Source organism: Hyalella azteca, unplaced genomic scaffold (genome assembly GCF_000764305.2).
Source record: "Hyalella azteca isolate HAZT.00-mixed unplaced genomic scaffold, Hazt_2.0.2 contig5386, whole genome shotgun sequence".
Taxonomy (NCBI): Eukaryota; Metazoa; Arthropoda; class Malacostraca; order Amphipoda; family Hyalellidae; genus Hyalella; species Hyalella azteca.
In genome coordinates, this window is record NW_025935579.1 from 1,143,212 (window position 1) to 1,162,295 (window position 19,084).

Consider the following 19,084-nt stretch of genomic DNA (forward strand, 5'->3'; position numbering starts at 1 on the left):
TTTAATTTCAATGAACGCGATGCACACTCAGCCGCGATGATACCGGAATCGCGGTACGATGTACATTCTGCCGTGATGATACCTGAATTAAGTCACGATGCACACTCAGTCGTGATGATACATGAATCACACATCGCTGTACACTCAGCCGTGATGATACTTGAATCTAGTAATGATAAACACTCAGCGGTAATGATACCTGAATCACGTAACGATGCACACTCAGCCGTGATGATACCTGAATCACGTAACGATGCACACTCAGCCGTGATGAGACCTGAACCAGGCAGCGCTACAGGCCCCTTCACTGGGGCGGCAGGAGCACAGCAGCTGTCGAGTCTATCCACTTTAACGCACCCTGCCCTGCGGAGGCTGACCTTCACGCTGTTGTGGAGCATCTGCTTTGCCTCATAAATGTCGGCTTCGTCGCGTATGATGGCCTATTTCGAGCCTCTCTCACGATTGGACATGGAAATTACCGAGCAAAATTGGTTATTAGTTTGGCCATGGCGGATATTTCCTATTTTGTATTTGGATTTTTTGGAATTACTTTTAAATCACGGGCTTACGTCGCAGAAGCTTTTGTACCGGAGTTCAAGCTACAAGTTGACTTGATCTACACAATCTTAAATAAGTTATAGTTGGAATTTTTCGACTTTAATTGTTCTAGATGTTATTGAGTGATGATCTTACCAGATGAAGGTTATTTGCATCAAGATTGAAATCTTCTTGCAAATAAAGAACTTAAATTCCCTATCTCCAAACAAAAGCGTTTCAATTTTCTGGAATGGAGGAAGAATTTAAATCGAGGCCACGGTTGAGGAAAATAAAACCTCAGTGCGCGCGAGACTTCAGAAAAACAAAGGACCAATGAGCAGGCTTTTCTCGGACAAACATTTCAGAAGACGTAATCCGCTCTTGCTGCCTAGGCCGCACCAGCCGCTCACCTCTATAGGCCTCAAGGCTTTCGCCCTCTAGGTCGTTATCATTAATTTAAGGGACCTAAGAAAACTTTAAGGGTCTAATAATTATATGGTTATGGCTGCCGAGAACTTTCAGTCCTTGAAGTGAAGTGTGAGAACAAAAATCATCACAGAAACTAGACAAGTTTTCGAAATGTGGTATTGATCGGTTCCAAATTTTAATTTCACGTTAACGATTCAAGAAGATGGTGGAGTCTACGTACAAAATTATTTCTACATGAATGATCAAACGATTCAAATAATAATAAAAAAATTTGTGTAAGTCAATAATCACATACGACTTTCCAATACAACTCGTTTTCAGAAATTAATCTGAACATTAAAGTGAACAATGCTCGTCAAGTGGCTGCAGCCTCACAACAGCCAGATTTTAAAGCTTGTGAGGCGCCTAGAGAAGCCGTGCGGGCGAACAACTTTGTCTTCCTGAGCTGGTTAGAGAATCGCTTGAAGACGCAAGTTGCTGCGTAGCCTCGCTTGAGAAAACCATTATTTCTCAACCTTTAAAATTGTTAGGGCGGCTGCGAGGATTTTCCTGCGAAAGAATTGAGTTGTTTTACAACTGCTGTGTTCTAAATTTCATGAAGAAACTCCGAGTTGTTTTACTTACTGCTGTGTTCTGAAGTTCAAGAAGAAACTTCTTGACTTTTATACATCTTTAGATTTATTTGCAATTCGCTATCGGTTTTTTGTTAGTTGCATAATTCATGAAATTCTTCATTCGCAAAGCTGTTAAAGCTGCATGAACATAAAAAGGAGGAGAAGTTCACTCAATTAATTAATCGACGACATCGAATTTAAGTTTTTCTGATTTTTTCCATGAGACCGTATTCGTCCCTAATGGAGCCAAAAGATTACAAGTTACAAATTTTTTGCAAAAAATGTGAACAAAAATAGTTCCCACTTATTTAGTGAGATTTCCATTCTTCGGCACACTTGCTCCACACGAATTTGTGATGAAGCCTCCGTTAGTCCTTACTTGACGTGGAAAATGAAATTAGTTGTTTCACTTTCTCCCTTGTGCTTCTCAGAGATCCTTGCCTTGCATTTGCAGTTGATATTCTGTGAGCAATTAAATATTTGAAAAATTTTTAATGCATAAGTGAGCACATCCTTTGGTTTCTGTTTTTTTATTGGTATATTATCATAACAATTAATGGGTGAATTTTTTTGCGCTTTTCTTGAACATTTTCATAAAAGATCATTTATTAATATTTTAATGGAGCCAATAAATTATTTTGAATTCAATACTAAAACAGTAATGTTTTTGTTATTCCTAAAAAAGTTCAGAAAAAACTATAACTACAATCTATTTAATATTTTAGAAATTATAGAGGCGATGCTGTGACGCTTGTAAGCTGTGCACATGTGACACGAATGGATAACATTTGTTGCGAATTTTTTTATTGCGACGAATGTTTCCGAAATCTATATTGTTCTTGATGAATGTCATCTGAGCATGAATATAAAATTAAATTACATGTTGTACGAATCGCGGAATAAAAATGTACAAACATTTGAAATAGAATTTCTTTTCATGTCTCCTTAATGTTTAACGTTTTCGTCGATGTCATTTCGTGTTATGTTCGTTGCATCTGACGCGGAAATAATGTTGATTTAACGTTGTTTCAACGAAATCAACTTATAATCAACGTTGTTTGAACATAATTTGCCTGTATGTAGGTCCTTAATACCAACACCGCGTTGAGGTCTTCCAAGGCTAACGAATTTGTATGACTTTCCCTTCGGATTCCTTGATTAAAGAGGGCTGTGGAAATATAGTGAGTACATTTACCTTGATTCTGTTACCCGGGCAGAATTTTGAAATAAATGTTCAGAAACTTTCGTTGAAGTAAAACTTTTTATACTAGGGTTCAAAATTTGAATTTTCCACGTAAGTATTTTTTTAATGCCTAAAGTAGTGACATTTCAATCTGTCACCGACAATCGATTTTTTCATCGTACTATCTTACATTTTTATTATAAATATATTGAAAAAAATATAAATGAGAAATTTTTTGGCTCATTACTCGTAATAGAATTATTTGTTTTAATTTAGTTTTCTTTTTTATGACATTGTTTTCTGCAATTAAAGACTGCAATTAGCTTTTTTCTATCAGTATCATAAAGCATTTAGTTTATTATTTCCATAAAACCGCCAAAAAAAGCGAAAAAAAGGCTCCCTAGCTGACCGTGATCCGTAGACCACCTCTTGGTGAAATCGCCTCGGATTTTTATAATATTCACAGGAAGTATTCGTTTAAGTAATAAATTAATCATTTGTAAACTCACGAATTGAGGCCCATCAAATAGGGTAACATGGGGCAGCGAGCCCACTGCGGGTCACGGGCCCATAGCGGGTTTCTCGCTAAGTATGGCAGATATTGGTCCGTGTTCTCTACCGCCGGTCGACAGTTTCACTGGGATGAAGTGCACGGATTTACGTTTTGCTAAGTGTTTGCGTTATTAACTCTATAGGCGTCTAATTCACATCATACATTCCTCATTAGTTGTACATTTAAACAAAACAAAGAACCACCTCGTATCAATTAAAACTTCATCAAAAATTTAGTTTAAAAAAAGTGGGGGGCGCGCTGCCCCACGTTACCCTACTAGACTGCCTCCAGTGGTAATTATACACTTTTAAGAATCAGGAAAAAATTATCCCAAACAATACTGTGCTTTAAAGTAGCTCAGATCCAGAGATGGAAATTATCAATAATAAACGCAAATGAAATGTAGCTAAAATTTCGACGAAACCAATGAACCCAGTGAATAAGACAAATTATGCAATGCAAACCGAATCCATAAGACATATGTGACATAGTATAACTTTAGCAATTAGAACAAGAGCTGTTTTGAAACATCAGAATAAAATACTGAAAATAATCGTATCATGAACATTGAACATTGCAGCCTTGTTGCAATTAGACAGTAAATAACTTTGGACGTCGTGGCGACTGTACTATAACATTCCTGGGGAATTGGGGTGCATTCCACTCCAGTCAAGTGTAGATCAAGCGTTGCTCGGTCACAAAAAAAAAACATAGAATTACTCTAATTTATTGCAAAATAACAAACAATCATTCTGTACTTTTCAAAACAAAACATTCAAATAAAGATCTAAAATCCGGATCAACTATGCGTCGGATAAGTTTTCAGTGCGTTTGCATAAGTATAAGCAAATGAAGTGAATTTCTTGTTCGTTGTAGGGTCGCAGGTCAAGTTGAAGTCTATTATTTCAGAAATTGGGAGCTTTTGATTTAAGGATAGCGTTATTCGGATATAAAATACAAAGCTGCTTTGTATGGCGCTCAGGACGACGAATTTTCTAATATCAAATCGATCCCATCAAATGGAGTGTGATTGCAAATTCGATCGTATAGCTTAAATTCAACGTCAAAGTCATAGTCATTTTAAAATTTGTATTGTGTCTAAGAGTTCTCCCAGCCAATGTATCCTGATTGCTTGGTCAATACCTATTTTAATTTTTAGGTTCATCTCAGGTTCAGCAATCACTATCATACAACCGATCCATCATGCCCGGACTCAGAGCAATCAGAACTTAGAGAAGAAACTCTGCCTCTGAAGTTGGTCCAGAGCCAACGGCGCTGCGCGGCGATGTAGACTTTATACTCTTTTTCGTTGTGTTTGCAAACTAAGAATTGTCTGAGAACAAGTAATCGACCGATACATAACAGTTTAAGACACTTAAAATTACATATTTAATTTTTATTGTCCTCCAGTCTTCTATCGACAGAAGCAAGGTTAAATATAACATTCGCGCACGGCTCCACGAACTTTATAGGAATAATGTCGGTAGATTTTTAACTGAAGTCAAATTTGGTAAATTCTCTTAATGCAAATAAAAAAATTTACATTATAACTTATAGGGTCTGATTCATCTGTGTTCTTCGCCAAACAGCATGATTAAAACTTAGCCTTTTCAAATAAATAAAAACTAGAAGGCTGAAAACATTTTAGTCTATTTGTGAGTATTAAACTTTTACAAACAAGTATATAAATCCGATGAACATTCCAGAAGATTGAACAAATGATTGACGTTTAAACTTTCAATTTTTACGTTCCTCTCGTGCAGCAATCGGTTGATTGATCAAGATTGCAGAACCCTGACACGGAACGCGGTTTCTGAACTAGACTGAGGAACATGTTTCAAAAACTAGGTTACTGAGTCAAATTCCATGATCCCGATGACAATTTATAGACTGCAGATAAAGACGGAAAACAATCTCTATGGTGTTTGTCTACGTTACGCTGACAGTAGGTCTCTGAGGACGAAAGAAATATGATCTTAATCTAATTGTATTTCAAGTCACAGTGGAACAGATTTAACCAACAAACTCCTTTTAATAGACACGATCAATATATAATTCTAAGGATCAACAAAAACAACAGCTTACTAAGGCGTGTTTGAACTCATTTGTGTAGCAACCAACCAGTGCGAACGTTTGAAAAATTTTTACCTGTTGAAATCTTGCACTGGAGACGGCGTTAAAAATCTTTATACTACTGAATATAATATTATAAGGTAAGACTATGCTAAAGTCATCACACTTATTTTCTTTGGCATAGGTGGCTCCCCGCAGCGCGCTGGAGCTTCCACTGATGGCGGGCAAGAAGCCGGAGCCCACGCGAGGCGTGGCGTGGTGCAAGACTATGCTGCTCACCTTCAACTGTCTCTTTCTGGTGAGGGCTAACTCAAGAAATATTTTACGACATTCTCCTTTTTCAGTTACAATCATTTCTTTAATATGAGGCACAATTTAGAAGAACTTTTTATGTACAAAAAGAAGTTCTTCCCATGCAGGTGCGAGTGTGACTGCTCTATAATAACTTTAATCTGAAATTTTAAAATTTTCTTCTATGTCGTTAACTTTACGTTTATACGGCTAGTAAAATTTTAGTGGTTAGTAGGTAAACGAAACCGGAGTGTTCGAGATAAAGAAATAATTTTTAAATTGTCGTCAAAAATGGCATTTGTAAAATATAAAGGTTTTTATATTAACGAGTGTTAAACTGCCTACACGGAGATATCTGTAACGAATCGCTCCATAATAATCATTCATCATAAACACATTCCCTGTGTATTTGGCCATATGTGTACCAACATGTCATTCCACTGCTGCGTATTGGGACACTAGTGAACCAAACGCAATGTTTTATTTTCGATAAAACACATATAAATAGAAATTTTGTTTGTAAACTTCCTCTTTTAGATTATTTGTGCTCACACGATAGGTTGATTATTGAATAAAGCAAATCAACAAACCTATTCATAAAAAATTGAAGCAGCAACCACTCAAGGCCTTCCGTAAAAAGGGAAAAGTGGTGATATCCGGATACGAGGGGAACATGTTAAGAGAGAAAATGATACCGTGTCTGATGTCCAGAGGAAATGATAGGTACTACATATGTCATTACCACATGGAAAAATTGTGTAGTTCATTGTTTTTCTAGTTCTGGTCAAAATATAACAATTTATCCGCATTTATAGTAAGTTTGTCTAAAAGAAGCTATACGTACTCCATTATTTAAGTTACAAAAAATGAGGAATCTAGATGACAGAGTAACTCAAAAGACCGTCTTCACGTCCTTGGATTTTTCATTTATTCGCAAGGACTCTAACACCTTATGAGAATAGAATAGAAGGGTCGGCACTCAAGAAATAGGCCCATGGCCTATTGCCAATTCTTATACTTTTCGTGTCTTGATTCACATGGGATCCGGCCTTTGGAACCCAATCTTTCGGTAACTGACGATTGATTGAGATAGCTGCTGGACTTACTGCCTGGTCCGTATAAGGTGCTAGACATTTTAAGACTGAACATATGTTCCTGCATAGCTTCGTCTAGTCTGTTTTTGAAGGCGTTCATACTCGGAGCGTCAACGATGCTATCAGGGAGGCTGTTCCACATGTCGGTGACTCGAAGCGAGAAGAAATGTTGTCGCATAGATGTGATACAACGCAGTTTTTTCAGTTGTAACCGTGGCCCTTGGTGTTGGTTGTTGTTTCAAATTCTGGTAATCCTTCTGGGACCTTGTATAAACCATGAGCATACTTGTACACTTCAATGAGGTCATCACGCAGACGTCGATAACTGAGGCTTGGAAGCTTCTTAATCTTTAATCTTTCCTCAAAGGGTGCAGATCCTGCTGCATCTCGTTGCGTACTATGCTTCTATTTTTATTATACGTACCTATTCTACCAAAAATTTTAATTTTTTGGACTTAATATGAGGGTGATCTTCTATACAACTGTTTGTTAGCTTTTCATACCGTACGTGGACCAAAACTAAAATGCCGGATCAAAAAACTTTCCTGTTGTGACTCTACCTTATATGCGACCAATAAACCATCGCGCATCGGTCTGGGTTTCCATGACTGGAATTGTTGCTAAAGGAATTTCTCTCTGACTTCTGCAGCAGCAGAACTGAAAAATCTGCGACAGAGGGGGAAATATTTTACGGACTCCGTGTTTCACGCTTGGATGAGCTCGGCTTCTCGACGAACGTCCGCACTCTAGGTTTAGTGCGGACTGTGACCCGAGGAAATCGGTTTTCCGTTGCTTTACATCACCTCCAGAGAAGCTGTTGCGGGAACAATGAAGATATTTTATCGCGGTTGTTTTTATGCTGCTGTATCTATGATTTAATAAATTCAATAGTTATGAAACATTTAAAAGTACAATATTTTGACATGTGGGAGACAAATAATGCGAATATAATCAAATTTGAAATTGCAGGCAAAACAAATCAGATACTTTACCGCTTGCAAGCAAAAAAATATAACTCAGTACTCACTGCAGTGAGTGACAGAGAGCGCATTTTCTCGTCGACGAAAACTTGAGGTCACGGATGGACGGACAGACGGACGGACAGACGGACAGACAGACAGACATGGCGAGCACAATAGTGCATTTTTTCCATAAATGAGAAAATGCGCTAAAAATGCATGAAAAAAAACGCTCATTATATGTCGCTTTTAACTAGCAAAAATAAGTGATCAATTAAAAATTAGCTGGTAACATACTTCGGTCTCTGTAAACCTGTAAACATTTCTAAATTGGTAGCTCTATTTAAAACTCCCGCAAATTATTCAACGCTAAGACGGCATATCTTCGTCGACTTTGACTGCCGCGTTGATACCGTGATAGATGAAGTTTTTCAGCTTTGAGGAAGGATTCTTCCTATGTCCATTTAAAAGAGACGTTTTAGGAGTTTCTTGTGCTCAGATAAGAGTGGAGCATTATTTTTGAAAATGATACTGCTGCTTTTTTGTGGGTCATCCATTACCCAGTTTGGACAGGCAAAAGGGTACAGCAGAGCTGCATCTGCTCTTTGCACGCGTTCTTTCGGTAAACGGTGTATGGTTCGTTAGAAAATTATTCAGTTATTTTCCTAATTTCACATTTAATGTCTTCCAAAAACTTTCTAATTTATGTTCCAAAATTCTTCTATTTGGTAATAATTTCTAAAGAATTGTATCAATAATACATAGGTTTATCATGTAGATGGATGATTCACCGAGTGAAAATGTTCATTTTATGGGCTGGTATTGGCTTGGATAAGTTCTATACATTATTTATAATGAAAATATTTATATATATGAAAAGTTCCTGAGGGCAAAGATGCTGCGAGTGCGCCGGAAGACCTGGAGCGTCTGATTAAAGATCGTCTTTATTGGCCCTGGTGCTGCACTCAAGGAGCTGGAGGAGCGGGTCTTCGATCGTTGCAGTGATACTCTCGCTCGAGAGACGAGTTTTAATTCACTTATGCCCAAGGAAATAACTTCTGAAACTCTGCAGTAAAGTTTTACGGTCGTTTCAGTTTTATTTCTTGAACTCATGCAGCTACTACATTAAATTCATAGAAGCTAATATGGAGACACTGCACGAATCGTTTTTGAGAGGCTAAGAGGATGTTTGGGTAAAGGTTAAAGTTCATTTATTGGGGGAATTGGCTTTCAATAAACATTTTTATCCAAACATTGATTGCAAATCGAGTGAAAATGAATTTTTCTAGCTACGAAAACCCTTGTTTAATTTCAGAAAATTTGAACACAAACTATAAAAATAGATGTTAACTATAGGCACGAAACTAGAAAAATAATCAATTGTATCCTACAAATGCAAATAAATCGTTATTTCATACCTCCTTCTTGACTCGTAAAAAACAGGGGGATCGTAAAAAGAAAGCTACAGCCAAAGATCGGAATATTACCATAGATTTATTACCATAACGTGAATGTTATGATCTCGTTCCACGTTCAGATCGTTGCTGGCAGACGCCAACAAACACATTGACGATACGTGACCGAGAGAAACGCAGCGGAGACAAACGATGAAGATAGCGCTCCTATATAACGCCTCAGTAGGCCGTCGGATCAAAATAGATCCGTCAGGATTATGGAAGGATTATTGTGATATCGTAATGGAAACATTGATGTGATATCGCCAATCTCCTCCAGATCCTTATCAATATTTCAAGCATTTAGATCAGTCACCGATGTGTAGTTCGTGTCTGTAAAAATCGGTTAACTTGTACAATTACCATTTTTTCGAGTTCATCTTAACGCCTGCCTCGGAATTGGCTCTTCTTCCATCTCTGAAATGCTATATGTGGTCACAACAAATGGCCTGCCTGGTATGAACGGAGACGTCAGTAGAACAACGATCTTCATCAATAATCTTTGGCAGAATCTGGAGCCAAAACTGACCTTCCATGCTGTTCCCTTCGACTGTTTTCGTTCGGAAAATTTAGGGCGAAAGAAAAAAAGCTAGAATTTTTTGGCAGTGGCTCTGCCGAAGCGCGTTGCTGTCTGCAACGCTTTTTAGCAGCTATTGTCATGGCAACGCTCAAGGCATCCATCTTTCACGTTTGAAAAAAAAATCAATTTCAGAACACAATTTCAATTGAAGACCTCTTTCGTATTCCTTCGCTTTTAAACAGGTTGATATAAGCAGTGTAACGAAATTTCCGAAATTTTCATAATTTTTTATATGCCCGGCTAAAGCGGTCTCATTCGTAGCTAAATCTTTATAAATGAAAGCCGATCAATCTAAACTATAATATAAAAATACACACTGTTAGTCCGCTGTTATTTCATTCATTGAAGGAAATATGTTAAGTGATAAATGTTCCATATAATCATAATTTCATCCGAGATCCCTGCGTCAAAACATTATCTTTATATTTCGCAGTCTATTATCTGCAAGTAAGAAAGAGCACCGTCATCCTAAGATGATATCATTTTCATGTTTCATTTAGCCGATTGAATTCGGAAATTTTTCAGGTTGCTATAGACTCTGGAACGAGCTTTGTTTGGCAGCCTGTTCTTCCTCATCGGCTTTCTGGCAGTAGCGGTTGTCCAAAACTGCTGAATTGACTATACTCGTGTTTACATATTAGTGTTCTGAATCTGTCAAGCGATTGTCGTGGTCCTGTAGAAATATACTTATTCTCTCTGGAACATTTGTCAAGAAATGTCCGTGCGACGAAATATCTTGCTGCTATATATATGAAAAATTCCCCCTTTTTATAACAGAATGCTGATTGAACATTTTTTAAGCTAGTTATATAGAGAACTCGTATGCAATTGAAAATAAACATTGCAATATTCCTTTGATTTGAAATGGCAAGCGAGATCTCTTCCTCAAGATATCATATTAATTTGCAAACAGAAGCATCAAAATCGCCATCCAAGTTTAACAATAGTTATTAAATGATGCAAAGTTGCAAGATTCAAGACATTTTTCGCAGCTGAAGAGATTTCACTCCCCTTTTTTATGAGCAAACAGAAAAGCCCAGAGCTTGTAGCAGTTGACTGTCATCATTCGGCGAGCTCAGAATCTTGCAGCACGTCTCAGCAATCCAGATTTGAACGATCCAGTCTAAGACCAGAAGAGTTTCCTCTAAATCCTCGGTCAACTGGCAGCGGCCACGACGGCCCATTCCTTATGCATTCAGAAGATGAAGACAGACGGGAATTGGACTGAGCTTATTTCGTCAGCTTATCTTTATTCGTTGAATTTCAATAGAATGATTTACGTGTGGCATGTTGTCAGTCGTGTCGCATGTTGTAAGAAAATGTTTGTAAGAAAATGTTTACGTGTCGCATGTTGTAAGAAAATATATTACCAGAACACTAATAAATATTTCTGACACTTGACGAACGACTCTGCTCTAAGAGTATGGTCATCCATGTTGACATTCACAGAAAAGTCCCCAATTCAGTCAACAACGATTGCAAATAAAATTGAAAGTTGTGATTCAAAGCTTAAAGTTAAGCAAATCTCAAGTCAGGAACAGAGTTATTTACCAGCAAGGTTTGAGGACTGTCGTGCAGAGGCAGCATAAAGATCTGAGGGCGTTTCAATAGAGGCTCGTGAATGAGCGTCAGTCGCCGTGACTTGGACTGAGACGCCGCCATGCGTCACAGAAAAGAACCGTGCGGGAACGACTCAATCCTGGAAAATTCAACGCGACGAGAAAGAAACTCATGCAGATTGCTGTACATTTGCGGGCCGGGGGATAATAAGAAACAGGAGTCAGAGAATTAGAAAAAAAAATGAAGAATGTTCGCTTTAATTCCTGTAAAGTTACATAATCCTGAGGCCTATCTGCGGAAAAATATTATGTTTCCTAAAATATTTCTCGTCTTGAATGCGCTTTACGATTGCCAATATAGAGGATGTTATCACCTACAACTATTTCTTCATTCTATATTTTGCTTTCTTATCAAAATCAACCCATAATACATGCATTGTTATTAATAAATAACACAGAATCAATCAGTAGATATCAAATTAAAAAGCTTATTAACCTACTGAATAAATTTTACTTAATTGTAATAATATAATTACCGTAGTCATTACAACATATAAATATTTCATATAATGATCCTGGAGCAACAAACCTTGGTAGTTGTGTAATAATGTGACATTAGAAACGCTGTATATATATGAACTCACGGTACAGGTGCCAATTTTATAAAACCTTCCTTGCTCATGCACTGCGTTGCAGTCTGAGAGGAAATGCATTGTGCCCAGAGCGCCCAAACAGTTGTTCAGAAAATTTTCCTGAAATACTCGTACCAGAACTTAGGCTTCTTTTAAAAAATTGCGCTCCCTGTCACATAGCCGATCCTGCAATGGCTGGGAATGATTCTCTTTCCAAAAACAAGGCCAGTTGAAACGTCAAGCTGAACTTTGGCTGTTTTCAGAGAAATTTCAATACGGCTTTCGAAGCAATGCAAGTGATAAAATCAGCATCCAAATTACTCGGATACGTAGAAGTCAGCATTGCTCTGGGTTATGTGATAAAATTGGGAGTTATATCAATTTATATATCAATGTTCCAAATAAATGTTATTTATGGATTTTAAATCACTTTATTGTTCCTAAAGAAAGCTGAATAGTTTTTAAATGTATTTTTTTGAACGTTCAGCTGCTTAATTTCTTGTTGCATTTCTGAGTTTTAAATTTAAACTATAAATTTGTTGAATGACGAACATGCAGTTTTCGTCAAAGTTTTCTAGCACAGCCTTTAATACCTTATAACCAGATGTTTATTGCCTAACTTTTGCAATTTAATCATGACACTGATGGGAATTGCAACATTAAAAAGATTTAGCGAAAAATTAGCATCTCTGTGAGTTCAGAGAGTCCTTCTCGAGCAGACAGAAAGCTTAGTCAAGTTAATTAGAAAAAAAAAATCTGAACACTGAAACCAATTTTGTTCTTTGCAATTTAGACTCACGAGCGCCCAACGCATAGCCTGGCAAAATATTGGGACCAGAAAATGCAGCACTGCCCTCAGAAAAATTGCTGGGTAGTTTTGTCTTAAAAGTGACACCCTTCATTCACGTAGCACTGATACGGCCTTGGGTACGCACACAAGGGTAAAAAGTGACTTAAATTTGTGCAATTTCAGAGACTTAATTATTTTGACTTAGACTTAGCCACACTTATCTATATTACTTGAAACTCTGCTAATATTAGGCTCTTTCAAGTTTGGATTATGAATTTAATCACAAAGAATTTTATTCTTTATTTAATTTACGCGAAGATGCCTAACTTGAAAGAATGGTATAGGAAATAATCCTGCGTGTTATATTTCCATTCAAATAGTTTTCTTCAGTGATTATATTGTTTAATAAGATTGCTAGTCCATGTTTATATGAGTTGCAAGATTTGAAAATTGATATGGGAGATTGATTATCTATTTATTTTGATAGTATATTTAAAACTCAAAAAGACAAAAACGCCTCGACGCTTTAATTCAATTTCCATTTCGTAGTTAACGTTTAATCCATGCTCAGGTCTTTTGATTTTTACTTTCGCCGACTAAAAAAGAAGATCTGTCATTTCATCATCTGCACGACTGCTGCATTTTGCAGCACACCAACACAATCATGTTCTTTACTGAAAATTTTTAAATACTTTTTGTAGACATGCTATGAACTGACGAGTGACGGGACGAACGTATACGTCAAGCAGTCGAGTTAAACTTCAGCGAAGTATATTGATATCCCAGGAAGATAAATGCAACAGGAACATCTCCAACCATCTGCCATACTGCAGCTGGCACGGGAGGGGTGCGCCCAACTTGTCGCTAGGCGACATAACTTCAGAAGCATGTTTAATTGAAACCTGTTAGGCTCCCGAGCCCCGAGCGGAGAGTAACATGTAATATCTTTTAAATTTCATGCAAATAAAAAGTTACACACTTGGTCTATTTTGTTCTACTTTTTAATCTATATTTCGGATTCATAGCTTTGCATCTAGCGATGCTAATAATTATGCAAATAAAAAAAATATAACTCAGTACTCACTGCAGTCACTGCAGTAAGTGACACAGAGCGCATTTTCTCGTCGACGAAAACGTGGTCACAGATGGATAGACAGACGGACGGACATGACGAGCACAATAGCGCCTTTTTTCCCATAAATAAGAAAATGCGCTAAAAATTTGTGATGGTGATAAAACTTAAGTTTCTGAAATGTGCTTTATGAAAAGAGCTTCTACTTATTGATATATTGTTACAGAACAATAGATTTAAAATTAACAGTTAACATAAGCTTGCAAGAAATAATAAATCTCTCAACTAATTAATTAAAGTCGTAGTAGGATGCACGACTAATGAGGCCCCCCAGTTAATGGAGCCAAGATTAATATATCTTTCAAGAATAATTAATTTCCGTGTCATATCCACGAATTAAGAGTAATCAGACATTCTACGCGCTAATTTGCATGGTCGCGCAGGTGGTGGGCCTGGTCGTGCTCGGTATCGGTGTGTTCGCGGCCGTCGAGCTCGACAAATACGTGCGCATGTCACCAGACTTCGCCGCCACGGCGCCCTACATCGGCATCGGCGTTGGCTCTCTCATGTGTCTGCTGGCGCTGCTCGCTTGCTGCTGTGCTGCCAAAGAGCAGCCAATCCTACTCATCGTCGTAAGAAATCGTAGATGCGAGTAGAAATTTATAATCCAACGTCGTTTACTTCGTGTCCTTTAGTGTACCCGAATCTCAATGCTCACATACTTTTTTTTTTGTACGACTTCCATTCTAAAATCCTACTTGACGAGTTTGCTTGGATTTTTCACAGTACGCGGCCTTTGTGTTGGCGGACTTGGTGACACTCGTGTCAGCGGGAGTGTCTGGCTGGACTTTCAGGATGCGGGTGCTGGCGAGCTACGAGGAGGGCTTGGCCAGGGCCTTCACTGACTACGGCCGAACTGTGGACATCACCAGAGCCGTCGACAACCTACAGAGCTCGGTAATTATCAATGAAACAGGCACATTTGCGTGATACAGTCATTTTATATAGTTGTAATATTGTAATTGTAATAATTAAGGGTCGTGTGGGTGTTTTGCGTTTTAAAAGACTTATAATTAATTATTATAGATGCAGTCTGCTTCGTGAGAAGATCTAAGAAAAAATGTATATCAATATTTAGTTTTTAAAGTTATGTTATTTGCACTACCTAGAATATTGGACATTGCGTTATCTTTCTACATGACTGAAGAGGTTGCGCTTCTCTTGAAGAGAAAGGGGATGGGAAGTAGGGCCAATTTAATTGTGTGCATTTTTGTTGGCAACGTATTTAACCTGCAGTTCAGGAATTATAAGGGTCTAGAGTTATTGTCTGATATAGACGATTTACTGCTTGGGACCTTTTTAGAATTATGTGAAAATGAATTAGAAATTATGTGAAATACGAGTAAATGCAGTCTGTGCGTGGTAGGATGGATACATGTGGTTCGGTAACATTTCAATGAATAAGTTCGTCAATAGCAGAAGTGTCTTCTGATGCAGCGTTAAAATCCATTGCCGAGGCCGTCTGATGGATAAGTGAGATGTCTTGTTTCATATGAAGGATGTATAGCGGTAAGTAGGTTCAACACGGCTATAAGCGAAGAGGGATTTTAAGTTAAACGAGAAGAGAGATTTAGACGAGAATTAATCGTGAGAGACGAGTGTTAGGAAAGTGTATTTAAGTGTAGGTATCCGTAAGTTGCACCTGTAGAATAAATGAAATACAATACGAATTAAAATAAAGTCGACATTAAGCGCAATCAATATACAAAGATATATTACAAGTTTGAGGAACAATTTAGGAGCTATTGGAGGTCTTACCCCAGACGCTGGCGGACAAGGCTGTAGTGAGGTAACAGTTAAATCAATTAACAAAGAAAGAAAAAGTCAATTTAGAAGTAGTTCGGATGTTTATGAAAGGCTTGATTTTATTACAAGAATTGAAGATTCAACTAATTATAAGTAATTTTAACATTGGATTTCCCTACAGATGTCTCAACAATTTTGGCCCGTCCGTTGCTATGCGTTGGTCTATTGCTTCTTTTTTTATCCTGTTGGTTTGTGGTGTAGAGCGTCAAATGAGGTTACGTGTTCATGAGGCTGTTCTGATGAAGAGGACGATGGCGAGTGATGTTTGCGACATGAGAAAGTCGAGATTGTGGAATTGATTGCTATTTTGTGCCTACTGGGAGGAAGCACGCCGTGTTCGGGACCTGTGCACCGCCAAAAAATAGTGTTTTTTCGCGTTTGAACCACCACTGTGCAGGGTGGCCCAGTCGTTACAATTTAGAGAACCAGGATAGATCAGAGAACTGCGGGTGCGACAGTTTATGGTCAGAATTGGCGAGTAGGCCGGACGGGCGAGGAAAGAAGAATTGGAGCAGTGAGTTGCGTGTTCGAGACCGCAAGTAGCTGTAAATGTTCTGCAATGTTAAGAATCAGCTACAGGTCTAACGGCCTAATCATCGCTGAAACCATTATTACTTGCCACGAAAAAATTTTCAGGTCAGAATTTGGCCAATAAATATTGATGGAGAGTACATCCCGTCCACACAATAACTCGAACTTTCATCCGCGATCAGCTGGGATGCTGTGGCATTTACAACGCTAGTGATTGGGTGGCGATGCCCTTCGGACAACGAAACGATCCTCCCTTTCCAGCATCCTGCTGCAGCCAGCGTCACAACTCTATTTGCGTCCTGTACAATAGGGTGAGACTTTGTGATAACGTGAATAAAGCAAATTTAAAAATTTTTTTTTTAATATCATCGGGTTGCGAAAGGACGAGGTAAGCCTGCAAATCTAATTCCCCAATCGATGATAGAATTGTGTGATAGCATCTAGAATATATAATTTGGCGAAATACGATATCAATAGTATATTTTTTCTCTTTTCGATAGTCTAAGTCAATTCTTTCTTAGAATTAAAATTTTCCTTCTTTGCAGGGCTGTTACCTCACAGTAGTGAAATTCCTGCAAGATAAGAAATTCCCTTTCTTCATCACGGGGATGGTATTCATTGCCGTCATGGTGAGACAATTGTTGGAATGACTGTCACCGCATTTCTTTCATTCAAATATATTTTTTGTGAGAATATTATTGATATTTCAAGTCTTATATTATATCTTTAACCAACTCTATTATGGCAATATTGTTAAACTTATGTATAACGCAGGTGGTCGGGGTGATGATTGCGATGTGTCTCTCTAAGTGCATCACGTCGGCCAAAGCCAAGTATCTATGAGGGCACGCCCAACTCGATCCGCCAAGACCAAGACCTCCTCAATCAACAGCCACTGCCATCCGACCCACCCACACCGCACCACCGAAGAAACCCATCAGCCCCATTCCTGTACGATCAGCAAATGCATCTTGGTCCGGAACCGATCCGCGTCCCACTCGCCCAGCTCAGACAACTCGGTCAGTGCAACCCCCTACAGACTTGGTCCCCTCAAGGCATTCCCTCCAGCAGCACCATCACCACGAGCACCATCACGAATACCATCACGAGCACGAGCATGACCTCGATGCACACGACCACAAAGGTTATGAGCGAAAAAGTACGCTCGACAGAAACCAAAATCAAACCACAATTGGAACTCTCAAGTCCAGACACTCAACTAATACCGGGAAGCAGCAGCAAGAGATCACCACTGCAACCGGTCAGAAAAGCACCTCCGCCACCAATACGGCAAACCGACAACACAAAAGGAACGTTGCCAGCCCAATCGCCCTCGTTACCACTGACTCCGAACAAAAAATCTCGACCACAGACATCGCAGCCAAATCCGCCGCTTCGGGTGAGCCACCCGGAACCGACAGGCGAACTGATGTTAGGAAGTCTACCAGCGCCGAAGCTAGATCAGCAAGCCCCGATTCCATGCCACCAAACGCCGAGTCTTCAGGTAATACAGAAAATCGACAGCAGATCTCGAACATCCGTCAGTCTCAACAGCAGTCTCATCAACACCCCGAGACGAAGCCCTGTCACTCCGACCGAAAGTCCCAAGAATCGAGAGCACCTCAAGTTCCCGAACACAAACCTCCAGCTACAGAGCCGAAGCTTCCACCAAAGCCTCGAGACAATAAACCCCAGACTTACGAGCCCACAAGTGCCAAGTCCGATCAGTACAAGTACCGTGACAACCACAAACTCCAGAACGGAGATTGCCGCCTCATCGACGGCAGTCACAGCAACAAGGGCTCAACCGCCGATGTCAATAAGCACACGTCAACAGAACGAGGGAAACACGCCATCGTTGATGGTAGAAACATTGGCTTTGACTACAAAGCTTCTCAAATTGACCCCAAACATGCAAACGGAGTTGTCAAGTACTCCAGGGACGCCAACACTGATTGCAGTCGATCACCCATTGTCGAGTACAAACAGCACAATCTCCCAGCAAAATATGCAAGCTACGAAAAACAGCAGTATGATAACGAACAAAAGTCGTCAAGTCGAGATCAAAAACAGTACAACTATGAACCTAAGCCTCCCATCAACGAGCCAAAGCTATCAGCACATCCACAAAAATTTGCCACCTATGACACCAGATCAAGCAACTACGAGCAAAAATCAATACAAGATCACAAATTTTCAACCCTGGACCACAGACCTCTCCCAGCCGAGCCCAAGCATGTTTCCTACGACTACAAGCCTCCGCGTCCAGAGCCAAAATTGGCCAGTGATGGCTACCGGTACAGTGACAGCTATCCTTCCCAGCAGCTCCTCACCCAGCCAATGTATGAGCACCAGCATGGCCATGGAACCCCATCCGAATACAAATTGCAGCATTTGCCACTCAAGACACAGCAACAATCATATCAGAAGCCAGTGTCACAGCCACCGCAACCATACTATAAAGTGCAATCTACTACTTTGCCCCAATATGACAAGAATCCAGCAAACCAGCAGTACCAGCAGCATCATCAGCAGTATCCATCCCAGTACTCATCAGACCACCAGCACCACCAATCGCAATCCGACCTTGTGTCATCACATCGATATACCACTCAGCCGTACCCAACCGGGTACTCTTCCGCGACCAAATCCCGTTCTCATCACAGCCTCTCCCAGCCGGAGCCAGCATCAGATTTGGTCCACACACACGCTGCCCAGAGCAGCGTCGGTCGCAGCCAGAGCGGAGGTGAGCGGGGACCAGGCCATGCGAGGTCCTATTCTACGTCTCACGCCCAGCCAGTACCACCACCGCGCCCGACGGCTCCACATCCCCCCCACACAAGAGCAGGTACTACCGTCGTCATCAC

The 19,084-nt window shown here is 39.5% G+C and overlaps 1 protein-coding gene across 1 annotated transcript in view; it reads left to right on the forward strand.

The window, feature by feature from the left end:
- LOC108668908 (tetraspanin-7) overlaps positions 1-17,241 on the forward strand; it is a 30,548-nt gene extending 13,307 nt beyond the window's left edge. Inside the window, exons 2-7 of the mRNA XM_018156166.2 lie at positions 5,574-5,687; positions 14,264-14,452; positions 14,607-14,777; positions 16,400-16,528; positions 16,763-16,846; positions 16,992-17,241. Of these exons, the coding sequence (XP_018011655.1) occupies positions 5,574-5,687; positions 14,264-14,452; positions 14,607-14,777; positions 16,400-16,528; positions 16,763-16,846; positions 16,992-17,060 (756 nt within the window). The 3' untranslated portion in view covers positions 17,061-17,241. The remainder of the gene's footprint in view (positions 1-5,573; positions 5,688-14,263; positions 14,453-14,606; positions 14,778-16,399; positions 16,529-16,762; positions 16,847-16,991) is intronic.
- The last annotated feature ends 1,843 nt before the right edge of the window (positions 17,242-19,084 follow it).